The sequence below is a fragment of the Perna viridis genome, chromosome 2, assembly GCF_037379345.1.
Source record: "Perna viridis isolate PV_CMFRI_1.1 ecotype Kerala chromosome 2, ASM3737934v1, whole genome shotgun sequence".
Taxonomy (NCBI): Eukaryota; Metazoa; Mollusca; class Bivalvia; order Mytilida; family Mytilidae; genus Perna; species Perna viridis.
In genome coordinates, this window is record NC_142446.1 from 62033706 (window position 1) to 62050205 (window position 16500).

Genomic DNA, 16500 nt, shown 5'->3' on the forward strand with positions numbered 1-16500 from the left:
TAATGATAGTGACCATCTCTGTTGCCATCTTACCAATAAAATCATGTAGAACTAGTACAAGAGGCTCTTGAGGACCTGAATCGCTCACTTGGACAATTTGAAATCATGTGGACATATAATTTGATCATTTAAACAAAGGGTTTGGAGTGTTATCTTTACTTGTATACCTGCAATCCCCTAGCCATCTGAGCCGTACAAAAAGAAGACTATTTGTAAAGGACCTTGAGGTCATTAAACCAAGGGTCCTGAAACAGTAAAAAAAGCCAGTCATTGACCAACAAATTTTGCAAATAACTGACGACCATTTTCCAATATTGGACATAGATTAGTCTACATGGATTGATTATTGTATAAACATCCTGTCTACCTGTCTGTAATTGTTTACTGGAAATTAATTGACAGGTGTGCATCAATATTAGCTGATATTAGCTGATGTGCAGCCACGTGACTGTGATTTACCTGTGACTGATCAGTTGATTGCATTATTTAATTAATGGTACACGTGCAGCAGGTATACGAATTAATTGAAGTGACTCAGAGAATTTTCGTACGTGTATTACTTGATTTAATTAAGAAACAGATTGCCAAATCCATCATTTTCCCATCGATCTTTCAGTGGTAATGAAAGCACATGGTCACATGGCACTGAAACTACGAATTGGTTGTAGTTTGTCATTGTCAATTTATCGATTGAATCTTTTTAACACAGAAATCAACAACCCATTTAAATCAATACACAAAATGTATTCACGATTTTCTTTTACAAATAATCAACATCACTCAAAAGTTTTCGGCTGTTTGCCAATGTGATGAAAAGTCCGAGAGATACACTGTTTTGTTAACATGTTTTGTAAAAGACAGAGTGTGATGAAATAACACAAATTCCTATATGTTTCAATAACAAATAGGTGTTGTTTTTTTTTAAGTTAATTCCTGATCTGAGCATGTAAATTACTGACACAAACATCAGCTGAAGTATGATAAAATGACTGACATGAGCTGTCAAAATTTCTGGACTTGCATTAAACCCATCATGTTTCAAAACATTGCCACCTGTGGTTTCAGAGAAGTTGATCTTTGAAATTTGACCTATCAGAAGCTTATATAGCCTCTGGTTGCCATCTTGTATAATTAAACACAACCAAAATTTTATCATATGTTTATTTGTCCCTTTTATTATTTCTGCCAAGTTTGGTCATCATTGGCTAAGTAAAAGCAAAGATATAGGACAAAATGTGTTTCCCTCTAGGGTTTCAATGGCAATTTGGAGTGGTTTTGCATTTTTTGCTATGACAAATTTGTTTGATATTGTTGTGATGTTAATTATTGCCAAAAGGGATTGTTGCTACTGTAGAAAACAGCTCAATAACAACTTAAGTTCTTCCTTCATTTATTTGTCAAAAAAGAAACATAAAATTCTTCATATAACAATGCACATGATTCCATTATGTATGAAAACTAAAGACAGAAACAACAAAGCTATGAATGTTTTCAATTTCAAGATACAAATAATAAGACAAAACCATAAAATAATGCTAAACATTCAAAATGTGTTACAGTCTTAATTGACTTGGCAAAGCATTGTCACATAGACCAGGTGGTCTTTACATACTGATTTTACAAAGAATGCTTTTCAGAAAGGTTTTTGCCAAATACAGGCGGTTGCTACGACAGGTTTGACTTAAATAGAAAACAAAAGTTCCTTATCAGCTGTTGTTAAGTGGAAAAAAAAGTGTATGCAAGGCTGGCAACTTCTCAGCCAGGGTGTGTAATACAAAAAATACAAAGAACTCGTAAGAAGTTGTAAATTAATTAATACAAAATAGATTCAATGTTTCTTTTCACTGTATAAGGCACAAATCATTACAAATACAGAATACAACGATGTTATATGTACATTTCATATCCATGATTATTTCTTATTAACATATACAAACATTGACCAATATTTTTGACAGTTTTTGTGAAAAAAAATGTGGCCACATGCGTGTTCATTCTTGATCTTTATATATATTGTGTTGTATTGTGAGATACAACATATATGTTAATATTTTGGATACCATGGATGTGGCCACTTCCGTTTTAGGCAAAAACCATAGAAAAATATGTGCAAAAATACAACAAAGTGGAAGATTTCACTAACATTGTGTTAATTTGGACTGCTATTAGGTCAAGATCATTCATGATGTTACCAAAATCTGCTGATTTACTACAACTATTATCCTTTCAAATAAACTAACTAGTATAGACCATAACAAAATTTCTTTATAGAACATGAAGTTACAAGCATGTCACTATACAACACACTCTCATTTGTTTGAAACCATACTTTGTCCAACAGGAATCTAAAGTTTTGGATACAGGGTGTATTAAGTCATGATAAAACTAAACATAAAAGGAAGTCAAGTTACAATTCCAGCAAGTAAATTGTTAACTCCAGGGAATAGAGTTGGTCTTCCCTTGATTGAATGACTATTACTTAATGAACTGGACAATTAACAAGGAGATATAACCTTTATATTATTTCATTGGTATTTTATTGTAAGTTCCCACCCCCCTCGTACACAAGTAGATGCAGTAAGACCTTGCTTTTAAAATGTATAGGAAATAAAAGACTGAAGTTTAAACTATCAGTATAGCTACTTATGTATAACTATAAACATAAGTTCCTGTAAACCACAGACAGATTCCAAGCCAAAAGAATCATCTCATATGTAGATGATGGATTTCACTGGAAAGAACAAAACCAGAAGTACAAAATATATATCATGATGTTAATAATTAAAACTACATGTATTTGAAAAAAAACAGTATAAAACAATTAAGAAAATCTCCATTCTTCAAAATGTGTAATAATATGACTCCTGATACAAAATAATGATCATAAATAAATGTACATGTACACACAGCTCCAATCACACACACAAATGTACATGTACACACAGCTCCAATCACACACACAAATGCATATGTACACACAGCTCCAATCACACACAAAAATCCATAAAGTAGAAGCTTAAAAACACTAACAAAATGACACTTAAAATGATGGTGATCTATCACCCCCTTTTTCAACTTAATGTATGTTCATGTGTAATGGTAATGTTATTGCACATACAACATGCACATAACGGTGATCTATCCTATACATGAATAGAATGCTGATCTATATAAATGGTGATTTATCATATTACAGAATGGTGATTATCAAAAAAAATGTAAATATTGGTGATTGATCAAAACATGTACAGAATGGTGATATATCACATACATGTACAGAATGGTGATATATTACATTCATGTACAGAATGGTGATGATCAAAATGTACATAATAGTGACTGATCAAAACATGTACAGAATGGGGATATATCACATACATGAAAAGAGTGATGATGTATCATATACATTTACAGAATGTGATGTATCATATACATGTACAGAATGGTGATATATCATTTACATGTACAGAATGGTGATCTATCATATACACACAGTCATTTCCTTGTACAACAAACATTTCAGTAATAATGACCCCATATCATTCACACACACACAGACATGACCATACTAAGCTTTAAAAGGTTGAGACTTAACAATTCTAACAAAAACTGTCTCACTCACAGAAAACTAAGAACATTTGTGTCTTTATACCCAGTAAACTGCCACTTTCTCTCTATCAATGCTCCAACACCTGTGGTCTGCATATTGAATAGGAAAGGTAGTTTTTCCAAAAGGTCTTCTAAATGACTGGTCTTTGTTGATAGTCCTAGCTGATTCAGATAGGACCAGATATACTCCACACTTGCTCCCATTGGATGTACATGTAAGAAACACGCAATCAGACCTGAAATACATTAATAAGAACATTTATAATATGAACATAACACCAATTTCATCTGAGTTATCAATTATCTTTGAGTTGTAGAATCCTGTTCTCTATGATAAAGGTTCTTTCAATGACACAAGAAATTGAATGTTTACTGTTTAATATGTAAAAAGTGATATTCAACTGCCCACCAAGAAAGATTCTGTTTCTACAAGTTCTAAAAATAAGGTATAAATCACTAAAAAAGGAAATGATGATCCCCATAATAAATCCTTTCTGCAATTTTTTCATGAATATTCATAGATGGAATCTGGGTTTTAGATTGGGTGGAGGGAGGGGGGGGGGCACAGTTAAAATTTTTTTAGTTAAATTTTTGAAATATTCGTCTAGAGTGGTGCAATGCAGATATCTTTAGTGGTAAAATTAGCAAGAAATTAAAGTTTCAACCTTAACCGCCTATATCTACCCCTGACAACCCATGCTTTGCAAATTTTAGAGGGGGCGCACACCCGCCACGCCCTAGCCTGAATCCGCCCCTGATATTGTACACCACAACTACAGCTATCAAAGTCAATTACAATTTTCTTTTTTAATTACAAACGGCTGATTTTTGTATTTATAAAAAGAAATAAATAAACATTTACTGAATCTAAAATACTATATGTCTGTTGTTAATAGTTCTAATCATAACCAATCAATACTGTCAAGATAGATCAAACCTATTACACAGAGCATTCTTTTCTGTTATCTTGCAAAATCATACAGAAGTATGATTATTCAGGGTTTGGTTTAGACAGGTTTTTGGAGTAAACAGGGTTTGGTTTAGACAGGTTTTTGGGATATTCAGGGTTTTGGTTAGACAGGTTTTACTATATACAGAACAATAACTGTACCAAGTAGAATGGGAGAAAATTAACAATGTTAAAATGGCGATTGAACTTGAAGGACTTTCCTGGTCTTACACATAATAAATCTAATACTGTAACATACCAATAAGTTTAGCCTCATTCTCAGTCAGATTGAGACCAGAACTGCTCACACTGGTATCTGCGACCTCTTCTTGTACTTCTGTTTCAGATTCTTCTTCAACCTGTCATTACATTAAACAATATTTTCATATCTGCATTAGTTCAGACATATTTGGATTTTATTCATTGGCCTTTAGTTTAGTATCAGACTTCTTAAATATTGTTATACCATATGGTTGGTAATGTTTTTCATTATTTTTTTAGCTCTTTACCAATCATCTCATGTTTTTCTGACTTTTTTAGCCCACATTTTCAAAGTAAACCTTCTGACATTTCTTATAGTCCACAAACATAAGGATCAAATTGATTGGCTTTGGGTATAATATCAGACTTCTTCAAGGCCTTTTACCATTTCATATCATTATATATGTTTAGTTTCATTTTGTCCTCTGTCACATAGCATCTTTCAAAATAACAAAGGCACTATAAACCCAAAGGTCAAGACCAGAACACAGTACTAGGTATAAGATCTGAAAAATTGTTTTTGCACTTTTATACAACACCTTTTTCACATTTCTTTGAAATAACTTTTCAAAATGATTTGACAAAATACATACATCATTTCCTTTGTCTTCCTTATCTTTATCTGTTTCATCTCCTTCCGTTGTATCTTTGTCTTTTTCTTCACCATCGACTTCCTTTTCCTTTCCTTCTTTAGATTCTGAAATTGATTGTTTCTTCCTCTTCACCTCAGCTTTAGCAGTTTTTACTGCTTGTTTCAATTGTTCATTTTCTCTCTCAACAGATTTCGATTCTTGTTTTGCTGCTATAAGTTGCTGAAAAAATGTGCTTTAAAACTAACAACAATCTAAAACTAAATACAAAAGATGTAAATTCTTTAGGTAATTAATTAATCTTAATTATTATTTGTGTAAATGAGAGTTAATAAATTGGTGCAGACAATAGTTTAACAACTGAAATGTGTGCTGTTCACACTTGATAAAATAATTAACAAAATAATATCATTACCACACTTAAAACACATTTGCACAAAACTGATTTTTTCAAGAAACAAACTATACTTAGAAGCAAATATTCTTCAGACATCTAATGAAAATATAAAGGACTCATTTCAAAGTATTTTTTCTATAAGTAAACCATATTTGATAAAGTCTTCTATTAGGCAAAAAAAAAACATAATAGTCTTGTTTCCTGCTACCAGCCAAAAAAAATAGGGTAACCAGGTAGAGATATTATTTTAATTTACAAAAATATTTTATATTGAGTTAACGGGGAAACAATCTAGACTTTAACAGTGCTTGAGCCAAATTGGCCATAAAATGTTTAGAGTAAGCACAAAAAAACCTATGGTAGGTATGGTAGCAGAAAACAGACATACATTTTTTTGCCTTAGCACAGGGAATGCTCTCTCTGAACTGAGTCATCTATGAGCTACACTCAGTACTGGGATTTTTAAGACAGACTACTCTCCTTACCTGTTGCATGCCTTGTAATGCTTGCTGCAACATTTTGATCTGAGCATCTTTAGCTCCTGTATCTACGACAGACTTCTGCTCTGCCTTTATCATTTCTACTTCATTCTTGTAGGCATCTAGTTGACACTTCAGAGAATCATTTTCACTCTTCAAGTAATTAATATGTTCTGGAAAAAAAACAATTCATTTATTAACATCAAACAAGTACATGTATTGGAAACACAGTGAAAAAAATGTTTATAATACTCAGTAAAACTGAATGTGTTGTGTTTTTTCACTTGAAATATTTTCTTACATTTAGTTCCTTTAAAACATACTGTGGAAGTATTATTGTTTATTGGTTACCAATTTTGTTATCTTCATGGGTTTGCTAAACCACAAAATTTGGTTCCCAATGGAAAGGAAATATCCCATTTGTATGTATGATTAGAGTTCAAGAATTTACGAAATGATCATTTTCACTTAAACCACGAAAATAGGTAGCCAGAAATAAAATAACTTAAACAGAATTTATTCTATGTCCGTGTTTATTGACGAGACATAGTATGATATACAGTCCATCTGTCAATCACAATAAGGACAGTTACTCAACAATGCTTTCAGAAATTTCATGAAATTATTTAAGTAGCAGTCTTTCTAACAATCAGACAAGGTTATTTGTGCATGTCAAAAACCCACCCAATTCAGTTTTATTTCTTGTTCAAAAACAGTTACTGAACACATAACAAGTCTTAGTTTTTTCATTTGGTTGTTGCGCTTTTGAGATAAAATTTATATAGATTGTACATGAAATTGGTACTTTGTAAGAGTTAATGTTCTTGATTTGGTTTCATTCGGTTAATTTTAATGAGAGATGAATGTATGATTTTCTAAAGAGTGCAGATCTGAATACAGAAATGATTATTGTTATATGAATGTATAGTAAATGTAGACTGAAAAAGCATCATGTTCCATGGGTTTTTCTTCACCATGAATTACTTTACCATTGGCAGTGTCTGAATTCTATGTGGACTGGTACTTAAGTTTATAGCTTTGTTTCAATCTTTCCCCCATTTTTTACTTCCATTTCATAAATAGGTGGTTCAACCAGTTTTCACTCAACAACTAAAAATAACTTTGACAAAGTTTTATAACAATATGGTACAAGTACTGAAAATTCTTTCACAGCAGCTCTCTATCTGTTACTAGACTATAACAAGACCACCCCACTTATTTCAATCTTAGAACAGGGCAAATTTAACCTATTACCTTACTTCCTTTTAGGAGTAAAATATCCTTCCATTATTTAGAGAAGTGCTTTTTGCATATAACTTTTTAAACTGATTGTACCTTGGTTAGCCTTTTCAACCATTTCATCAACAGTAGTGGTTGAGAAGTTTTTCTTCTTTTTCTTAGAAGCTGATGGTTCATCATCATTATCTGACATCTCCATGTCATCTTCTTTACGGTCACCGAAATATTCCTCTATCTGATTCTGACGAGTTTCCTATCAATACATCAATCGGTTCATTATAAGAAACAGAAAATAAATTTCAGACGACTGAAAAAGAAATCATGATATCAATGTAAACCACAATTTTCAATTACAATTTTTTTTTTGCTGTACCATGCCACTGTAGTATCTTCCTTTGTTTCCTTATCTATTGTTTCAAGTGAACCTTTTTCACAATATGAATATTTTTAAAAGTCATATGTTAAAACGCCAGGAAGATCTCTGGCACACGATCACTGACCATGATCCCAAATTTCAAAATGATGGATCAAATCAACCAAAACCATATATCTCTGACACACAATGGCCGATCAAAAAATTCAAAATGAAGGATTAAATCAACCCAAGCCAGAGTGTTTGGTATGATTTACTGATTCTAAACTGTACCATACTTACCTGCAAGATTTCCCAAAGAAAGATGTGTAGATAAACATTTCAACAAAATTGACTATGCATATGACTGACCCTTTAGTGGGGATTAATTTTATAAACCTTTTTTTAACTTTTTTCAAAAAAGTGAATTCAAATACTTTGTTCATAGAATATTAGCATAAAAAACGATAAAATTATGAAGAGATTGTTCTTTTATTGATTTGGCAATAAAAGTGAGTTTTTTTGGGACCTCTTCACAAGAAATCATGGTAGGACTTAGAAACCAGAAAAAAAAATTTTGAGGCCTGAGTCATTCCTTTATAAGGATAACTGTAAATTGAAGTCCCTATGGCCATTTTCATTTCTATCATCAAACCCTACTTTAATGTAATATTTCTTTACAACTTCTTGTGGTTCTTATGACTGATTTTTTAAGGACAAGAATGCCTTTATTTCCAACACATCAAACTTAAGAAAATCTTTCATTCTGCATCACCACTTACCTGTATAATGAACTTTGAACTTCATAGACTGTCACATAAGAGAAACAGGGCAGCTAAACAATTACTTAGAAATTATAAGAGAATAACTAAATCTTATTACACATCCTGAATATGTTATATTAAGAAGGCTTACTTTTAGGTAAAGTCAAAATTTATGTCTTACAGAAGAGATTGACAATTATAGGATTTTAAGGACAGAACATTTCTTAACAAAGGGGGCCGTATAATGTAGACCTACCCAGACCTACCTTAACATGTTTGTACCACAGCTCGATATTCTTGCGCTGAGCTTTAGTAAAGTGATCCCAGTTCTTCTGTTTTTGAGTAGCAGCAAAGACCATCTCTATCAGTTCAACTTTAGGTGGAGAAAAATACATATTATATCATACCAAGTTATGTCACATTAATTCCAGCTGCTCCACGTAGCAGCTCTTTGTCTCCATAATCACGACACTACATGGCCACTATAATGAGTTCATATGCAAAGATTTTACCATACATAGAATTAATAGGTGTTCTTCTGTCAATCATGAGAACTGAGCTATTTTTACCAACTCCATGCTTGCATCTGATCACAGTAAATTCCTAATACTTCTACCTTTTCAATATTACCATACAGAAACATCTTGTTATTGTCATAGCAATTTCAATCATATTTCATCCTCTAATTTTGAAATCAGAGAGGAAAAATATGGGTATTCATACATCATATTTATTTTTAACTTTTTCATTTTTTAAAAATTCATACTGGCATTACCATGGACCAGTTTTTCCTTAACTCATTATACATGTACCTTGAGCGCCATCTTGAATTTTAAATGCATTAACGACTATTTTAGATGTTATTCAACGTCTGGTTCTAAATGTGATTTTACTCAGAACCTGTGAGTCTTTCTCAGCATATTTACCACAGGACTTCAATTAGATCTTTGCTAAGTTTATATACTTTCCCCAGATTGACAACTTTCCACACCAAGCTGATCAACCAAGTGTATGTATTTTCTCCAGATTGACAACTTTCCATACCAAGCTCATCAACCAAGTGGGTGTATTTTCTCTAGCTTGTCAACCTTCCATACCAAGCTGATCATCTTAGTTTCATGTATATCTATAAACTTACCAATACCTATGCCAGCTATTTGTACTTACATTGCTGTAGAATAGTTTGTAACAATTGTTGATACTTCATCTTGGCTCTCTCTATTTCTTCTTGTCCTTGTTGTTTTTCACCCTCAATGTTACGGATACGGGCATTAGCACATTGAATGAGTGAATAAAACTGGGACACATTGCGTTTGTTACAGTCTCCCCTCTCTAACCATCTGTTGAGGATGTGAATGGCAGTGATAAAATGATCTTCAGCTACAATTAAAAATATGAAGGTTTAATAGAATAAAACCTGTCAAACTATGAATAACAAAAAAAACCAGTCTAAACAAACACTTATTAAGTCCTTTTACATCAAGGCAAATGCACTTTGAACCTTAGTAAGTTGAACACTTGTCTACACCAAACAAATTTTAGTCTAAAAATAGTTCGGCTATACAGGTTTCACTGTATTACACATGTTCTAGTAAAACTTAGTGAAATGAGCAACATGGTCAATAGAACTTAAACCACTCTCAATGACCTACACATCAGAATTACCAATGTACATAAGCTAACAGAACAGGTTTAACTATTACAGGGCTCTTTTTCCAGAGACGTTGCTATCCTGAACATTTAACAAAATCTGCTATCAACACTATATATTGGTAACAATACATTGTACATGTTATTTTCAAGAATAAATTTTGACACTACTATACAGATCTTCAAATACAAATGAGCAGAGGCAAATTAAACAAAACTTTCTATGCTTTAATACTATCACAGAACTCTTATTCATTGGACCAACTTTCATAGTTTTCAAGACTCAAGAAAACCAAATTCAAATTCCCAATGAAAAAAAAATATCCATTACTAAATTATAGGTTTTCCTTTAGATCCACAAATACAATTGATTGATTGATTGTTGGGGTTTAACGTCCGAGCAGCAATATTTCAGCTATATTCAGACCATCCACAAATACAAAGCCAAAGAAACTAATGAAATTTTTAAACACCATGAAAAGCAACCACGAATTAAAATTCATTTCACAGTAATCTGAAATAACAAAAGTAATTTTAGGCCATGGATCCGGAAATGGTAAAAAATGACAGTCATTGACCGACAAATTTTGCAAATGACCGACAACAGTTTACCAATATCGAACATAAAAAAATTGTGAACCCTTATAAATTACAGTCTGCATGGTTTTATCAGTGTATAAACGTCCTGTCTACCAGTCTCTTAATTGTTTATTGGAAATTAATTGACAGTTGTGCGTCAATTTTAGCCGATGTGCAGCCACCTGTGACTGTGATTTACCTGTAACTAAATGGTTGATTGCATAATTGAATTAACGGTACATGTGCAGCCCCATTGCCTGTACAAATTAATTGAAATAACTCGGAGAACCTTCATACATTTTTTAATTAAGAAAAAAGATTGACAAGTCCACCATTTTCCCATCGATTTTTCAGAGGTAATAACGAAAGCACATGGAACTGAAACTACAAATCAGTCGTACATGTAGTTTGTAATTATTAATTCTTCAATTGAATCGTTTTAACACAGAAGTCAACAGACCATTTAAATCAATATACAGAATGTGTTTGTGATTTTCTTTTATAAATAATCAACATTTTTTTCATCACTCAGAAGTTTTCGGCTGTTTGCCTATGTGATGAAAAAGTCAGAGAGATCCAATGTTTTGTTTACATTTTAGAACGTCCATGTGAGGTCGAAACTGAGCTCTTTCACTCACTTAAAAGGCAGAGTATGTGATGAAATAACACACTTTCCAATATTTATCTTAAAATAACTACATACAAACGTTATTTAAGTTTATTTTCGATCTGAGCATGCAAAAGACTGACAAAAATGTCAGCTGAAGTTTAATAAAATGTCCGGCATGGGCTGTCAAAATTCACGGACCCTTGTTTTAGGCCATAAAAAAATTCCTACATGTCATTTTTGTTCAAACTTTGGGGCAGGAGAGGGTTAGTTTAATTCTTTATTTTTCATCAATTTGCATGAAAAATGCTGTCAATTTTAAGAAATTGACATAAAAAGTTGTATGGAACTTACATTTGAGTTTATCTAACAGAACAGTAGCCTCATGGTCATTATAATGTACTATTGGGGGTGGACTGGGTGGGCGGTTCCTCGCTTCTTCCATTCTCTGTATATGTCTCATCTGTCTGGCCATAGCACGTTGTTTACATTCAAACTCATACTGGTCATCACGAGCATTGGCATAATCAACATGGAGACGTCCTGTATTATCCTTATCATCTTTGTCTTCTATTTTCATCCTGTACCCTGTTTAGAATATGGAATGGGATTAACCACAATCTCTCCTACAAACTCTTATCTGAGTAAAATACATGGATTTTAAGGGGGCTTTCTTTTCAGGAAACAAAAAAATTCTACCTCATTTATATGAAATAAAATAAATATCTAACTTAAGTACTTGAGATTTCTAGATAAAACACTTTTCCTTGTGCTAAGTCTATTGGTATAAAATAAGCATTTGTATACATTTTTACATATTTGTTGAAATTCTAACTTTCATATTCAATATGAGCACAATACATAGCAAGGTCTTCTCTCAGACTTTCCTAACTATATTCAGTATTCAATATGAGAAGCATATTGGAAATTTTTTTGAAAACTACTCTACTATGCGCACATCAGTAACTTTAAAATACAGAAATTATATACCTGACATAAACAAGGCTCTGTCTGCACTTTCTTCATGTTCAAATCTGATGTGAGCAAAATTCTTCTTGCCTTTCCTTATACTACAAATGATACCAAAGTTCTCAAATATTTCTCCTAACATGTCTTCAGAACAGTTTTCTGGTATTCCTCCAACAAAAATGGTTCTACAACCTGGTGGCCTCTCCCGGACAGAAGGTGGTGGAGCATTCATCGGAGGAGGGTAACATACACTGCTCTTCACCCTTAAGATTTCTTTAGGCATGAACTGAGCCAGCATGGCTAGGTCAAGTCCTGGGATAGAGGAGTTAGTACTAGCATTAAAGGATCCTAATCCCATACCCATTCCTTGGGATCCATCTGTCCCTGGACCATTCTGCCCCATGGGTCCTCCTGGTCCAAATCCACTATACTGTAAACACAAACAGAATTACTGACTACTAATTCTCTTGCATAAAACTAACACACTTCACTTTACCATCACAAAGTCACAATCAACAATATAAGAAAAAAAAAGTTCAAATAAGTATTAATCAAATTATGAATATCATCACTATGATAACAGATAATAGAGCCAAATGTTACATTAAGTTGTAATAAAAGACACAGACTGTGTCCCAAAAATACGTAATATACCGTTTGGCTGGTTACTTTGGCAATTTTGAAGCCAAAAAAGTGTGCAAATTTTTTTTCCTGATTCTGATTTTGATGGATACTAAATGGTGCACTTAGTTCTCAAGCTAACAGTTAATATTTCAAAGATTTTTTTTTTGTGTTTTTAAACACACTATTAAAATACACCAAAATTAGCACCCTGCGAAAAACAACCACTATATGGTATTTAAATAATGCATTAAGCACAAAAATATACCTGGTTGTACATCATCTGCATGTTGTTGTCACCCATCATCTGTCCTTGTCCCATCATAGGACCACCCATCTGTCCACCAAACCCCATGTTTCCCATCATTCCTTGGTTACCACCCATCATCCCTTGGTTACCACCCATCATTCCTTGGTTACTTCCCATCATTCCTTGGTTGCTGCCCATCATGCCCTGGTTACCACCCATCATAGGTCCTTGGTTACCACCCATCATATTCATGCCACCTCCCATTGGTCCTGGGTTCCTGTCCATAATATTCATATTGCCCTGGTTAGGCATCATTCCTCCTTGAGATGTCATGGGATTACTCATGTCATTTCCACCTTAACAGATTATAAACAAATAAATATTATTCTAATTACATCAAATAGTGATGATATATCAAATAGATTTTCACGTCTGCTGAAGAATTATACCTCTGACACAAAAATTAATCACATCTTGATTTTTAATGCCATAAAACTAAGAGAAAGAACTAACAAATTTGCTAATTCATCATTTTTTTGTTGTTGAAAATTTCGGAACTTTGAAATTAACCTGAAAATGAAAGGGGCTTCCTAACACTAAGCCAAATAAGTATTAAAATGTTTCAACATGTTTTTTTTAATTATTGTTCAATATGTGGAGAAACTGAATGACAGCCAAAAAGTAGGAACAAAATGATACATCCAAGTCATCATGCAAAAGCAATATATCAAACATCTTAGCTTCCTCTCCAATAAAAGCTGAGTAATCTGCAGCAGAAAAATGTATCAAATGGAGTGACAATGCAGATAATATAGCCTCTACCCCCACTCATTCTACCCCTACTCATTAGAATAACTAACATTTGATGAAGTTAAACATGTACATGTACATGTATACCTTCTATTGGCATGGGTGGTTTTCCTTTATTACTGTCAAACTGTAAAGGAGCATTATTGTTTCCAGGATCATACCCACGATTACGTCCAGATTTCTGTGGACCGATCATTGTACACCTAAAAGAAGAAAAAAAATACTACATAGCACTTGGTAATGTGAACTAAAATCCTGTTTGGTAAAACAATACATCTTTGGACTGATTGGTAAATACATGTAATTCACCTAGCTTTTGAAGCAATTTATTTTTACAATTTCCATTTTCTAGGTCAAATTGTATACTGAAGCAGGCATCTATTTACTTTTAAATAGCAACCAAGTTATGTCAGCTACAACTTTTATATACATGTACCTTGGTCCATATTTTACTTTTAAGATTGGCAAGTCCTAAACTTTTCCAAGTTTCAAATCAACGGTACACTTGAGGAAAACCAAGTCTTCAACAAAGTGTCAATGAATAGAGTTGAAAGTCTGGGACCTAGGTAAAGTAAATTTCAAAGCTTAGTCAGAAATGGAAGGCCCTGGATGCCAGCACAGCACTAATTTATTGCCTCTGTAATATACAGGTTTTTGATATTTTTACGCTCGTTATAAATTGTAGATAAATATTAACTTCAGTTGCATCACTATCATTCAATAATGCTTCAACTTACTGTGAAAGTTCTATTGTTTGTGGGGTACCAATGGTCATGGTTTTTGTGGGTAGGACAAACCACTAAATTTAGTTCCCAATGAAAAGGAGAATCCCTTTGATGTTTATACTGAAAACCTCAAAACCACGAAAATCCACGATATTGTGTTTCTTCCCTTATCCATGAAAACTGGTATCCACGAATTGAAGTACTTTCACAGTATATGATAAATTTATATTATAGATTTTCAGCTTTTCACAGAAATACATGTAGATAGCAACAAAAGGCTATATCCTTGCTTTAGGTCTGCAGCAATATCATGAAAGTAGTTATAAATTTATATTCAAGTGTTTTTTTTTAGATAATATTAAAATTCACTAAGTGGTGGAAAGGTTATATTTTTATTTTACTAGGATGACATTTAAAAGGTGTCATAATTCTGTAAAAACCATGCCTAGCTTTTTTAAATGTCAATGTCCAGTATAGGGTAAATGCATCTAAGAGATACATTTACATGTTTTCTCATGGGCATGCCATGTACTTTTTAACTGTTGACTGAACACCATACAAAGTGCTGCTATGCTGTACAACGATTAGCCTTTTTCTTCAGAGACAAATGTGACAGCATTATAGTGGTGTACAAATGTGCCAATGGCAATAAATTTTGTTGACCTATGCCCGGGCTAAGCCCAATGTTCATGGAGCCTCAATTAAGCTACTAAGTAGTTTGCTTTTGAAGAGGAAGATTTTCATGACAGTTTTTTTCACCATCAATAGGGGTTCAAATTTACTTTCAAGAATGGAACGTCCTAAACATTCTTGAATTCTAAATAAGTACATTGGTACACCCGAAGGAAGTAAAGTATGGTAGGTCCTGGATCTAGCTAGATTCTAGGTAAATGAAATTTCAATGGACCAGAGCTTACTTGAATCACTGATTATTAGCATAAGAAAACTGCTGGTATATAACCACCTGAGAGCTATTATAATCAAAATCTATCTTCGTGGTGTTTGCGTTTTGTTCTCTTCAGGAACGAGATTGTTTGACGTATTAGTAAACTGTGAAACGAGGTGTAACTTAATAGAGTCAATACAATTTACAGATTTAACAACGAAACGATTAAATCGAAAACTAATCAAAATTTGTGTTCCCTGCACACAGCTTTGTTCTGCTTTGTCAACCAACACAGCGGTCGGGGGAAATGGCACTGATACAATGTCATCTTGTATGTTAAACGTCTTTTTTATATTTTTGCAATAGGAAATATAAAAACCAAGATTTCTTCAAGACACAGAAAACCTTAATAAAGAAGACTTCGTTTACCTTACCAAAGAATGTATATTATCAAGTGAAACAGGTAACGAAGCACATATTTCATAAGCAGCTTCACAAACTAGTCAAAGAGAGACAACTGCATATGGTATCAATCAACATCCTTTGCTCCGTTCGAACTTTTCTGTATGCAATTCTTTTTAATCAATGGGTAAATAGGATATACTCTCCATAAATGTTTCATTTTGGAAGGAAAAAGCAAAACAGGAGCCAGATTTTCTAGTGATAAAACAGTATACTGTACATCCTATCATATGACCTCGAAAACGGAAAACGGACAAAAAGAGACAGGACAACAAGTCACAGAACACTAAGTCACTATGAT

At 33.0% G+C, this 16500-nt stretch overlaps 1 protein-coding gene across 5 annotated transcripts; it reads right to left on the minus strand.

Moving 5' to 3' along the window:
• Window positions 1-1373: 1373 nt before the first annotated feature.
• LOC148626369 (ecto-NOX disulfide-thiol exchanger 1-like) lies at window positions 1374-15907 on the minus strand. 5 transcript variants are annotated; one of them, XM_088570302.1, is made up of 13 exons: window positions 15816-15899; window positions 14563-14763; window positions 14214-14329; window positions 13335-13672; window positions 12467-12875; window positions 11831-12064; window positions 9808-10020; window positions 8907-9013; window positions 7621-7777; window positions 6292-6458; window positions 5413-5631; window positions 4818-4917; window positions 1374-3845 (listed from the first exon to the last, which is right to left on the minus strand). In XM_088570302.1, the coding sequence occupies exons 3-13, from the start codon at window positions 14320-14322 to the stop codon at window positions 3619-3621; spliced, it is 2280 nt and encodes a 759-aa protein (XP_088426428.1). In that variant the 5' UTR covers window positions 14323-14329; window positions 14563-14763; window positions 15816-15899; the 3' UTR covers window positions 1374-3618. The 5 variants fall into 5 exon arrangements, with proteins under 5 accessions (XP_088426428.1, XP_088426427.1, XP_088426431.1 ...); XM_088570301.1 differs by having other exon boundaries at window positions 14563-14688; window positions 15769-15892; XM_088570305.1 differs by having other exon boundaries at window positions 14563-14688; window positions 15816-15877.
• Window positions 15908-16500: the final 593 nt, after the last annotated feature.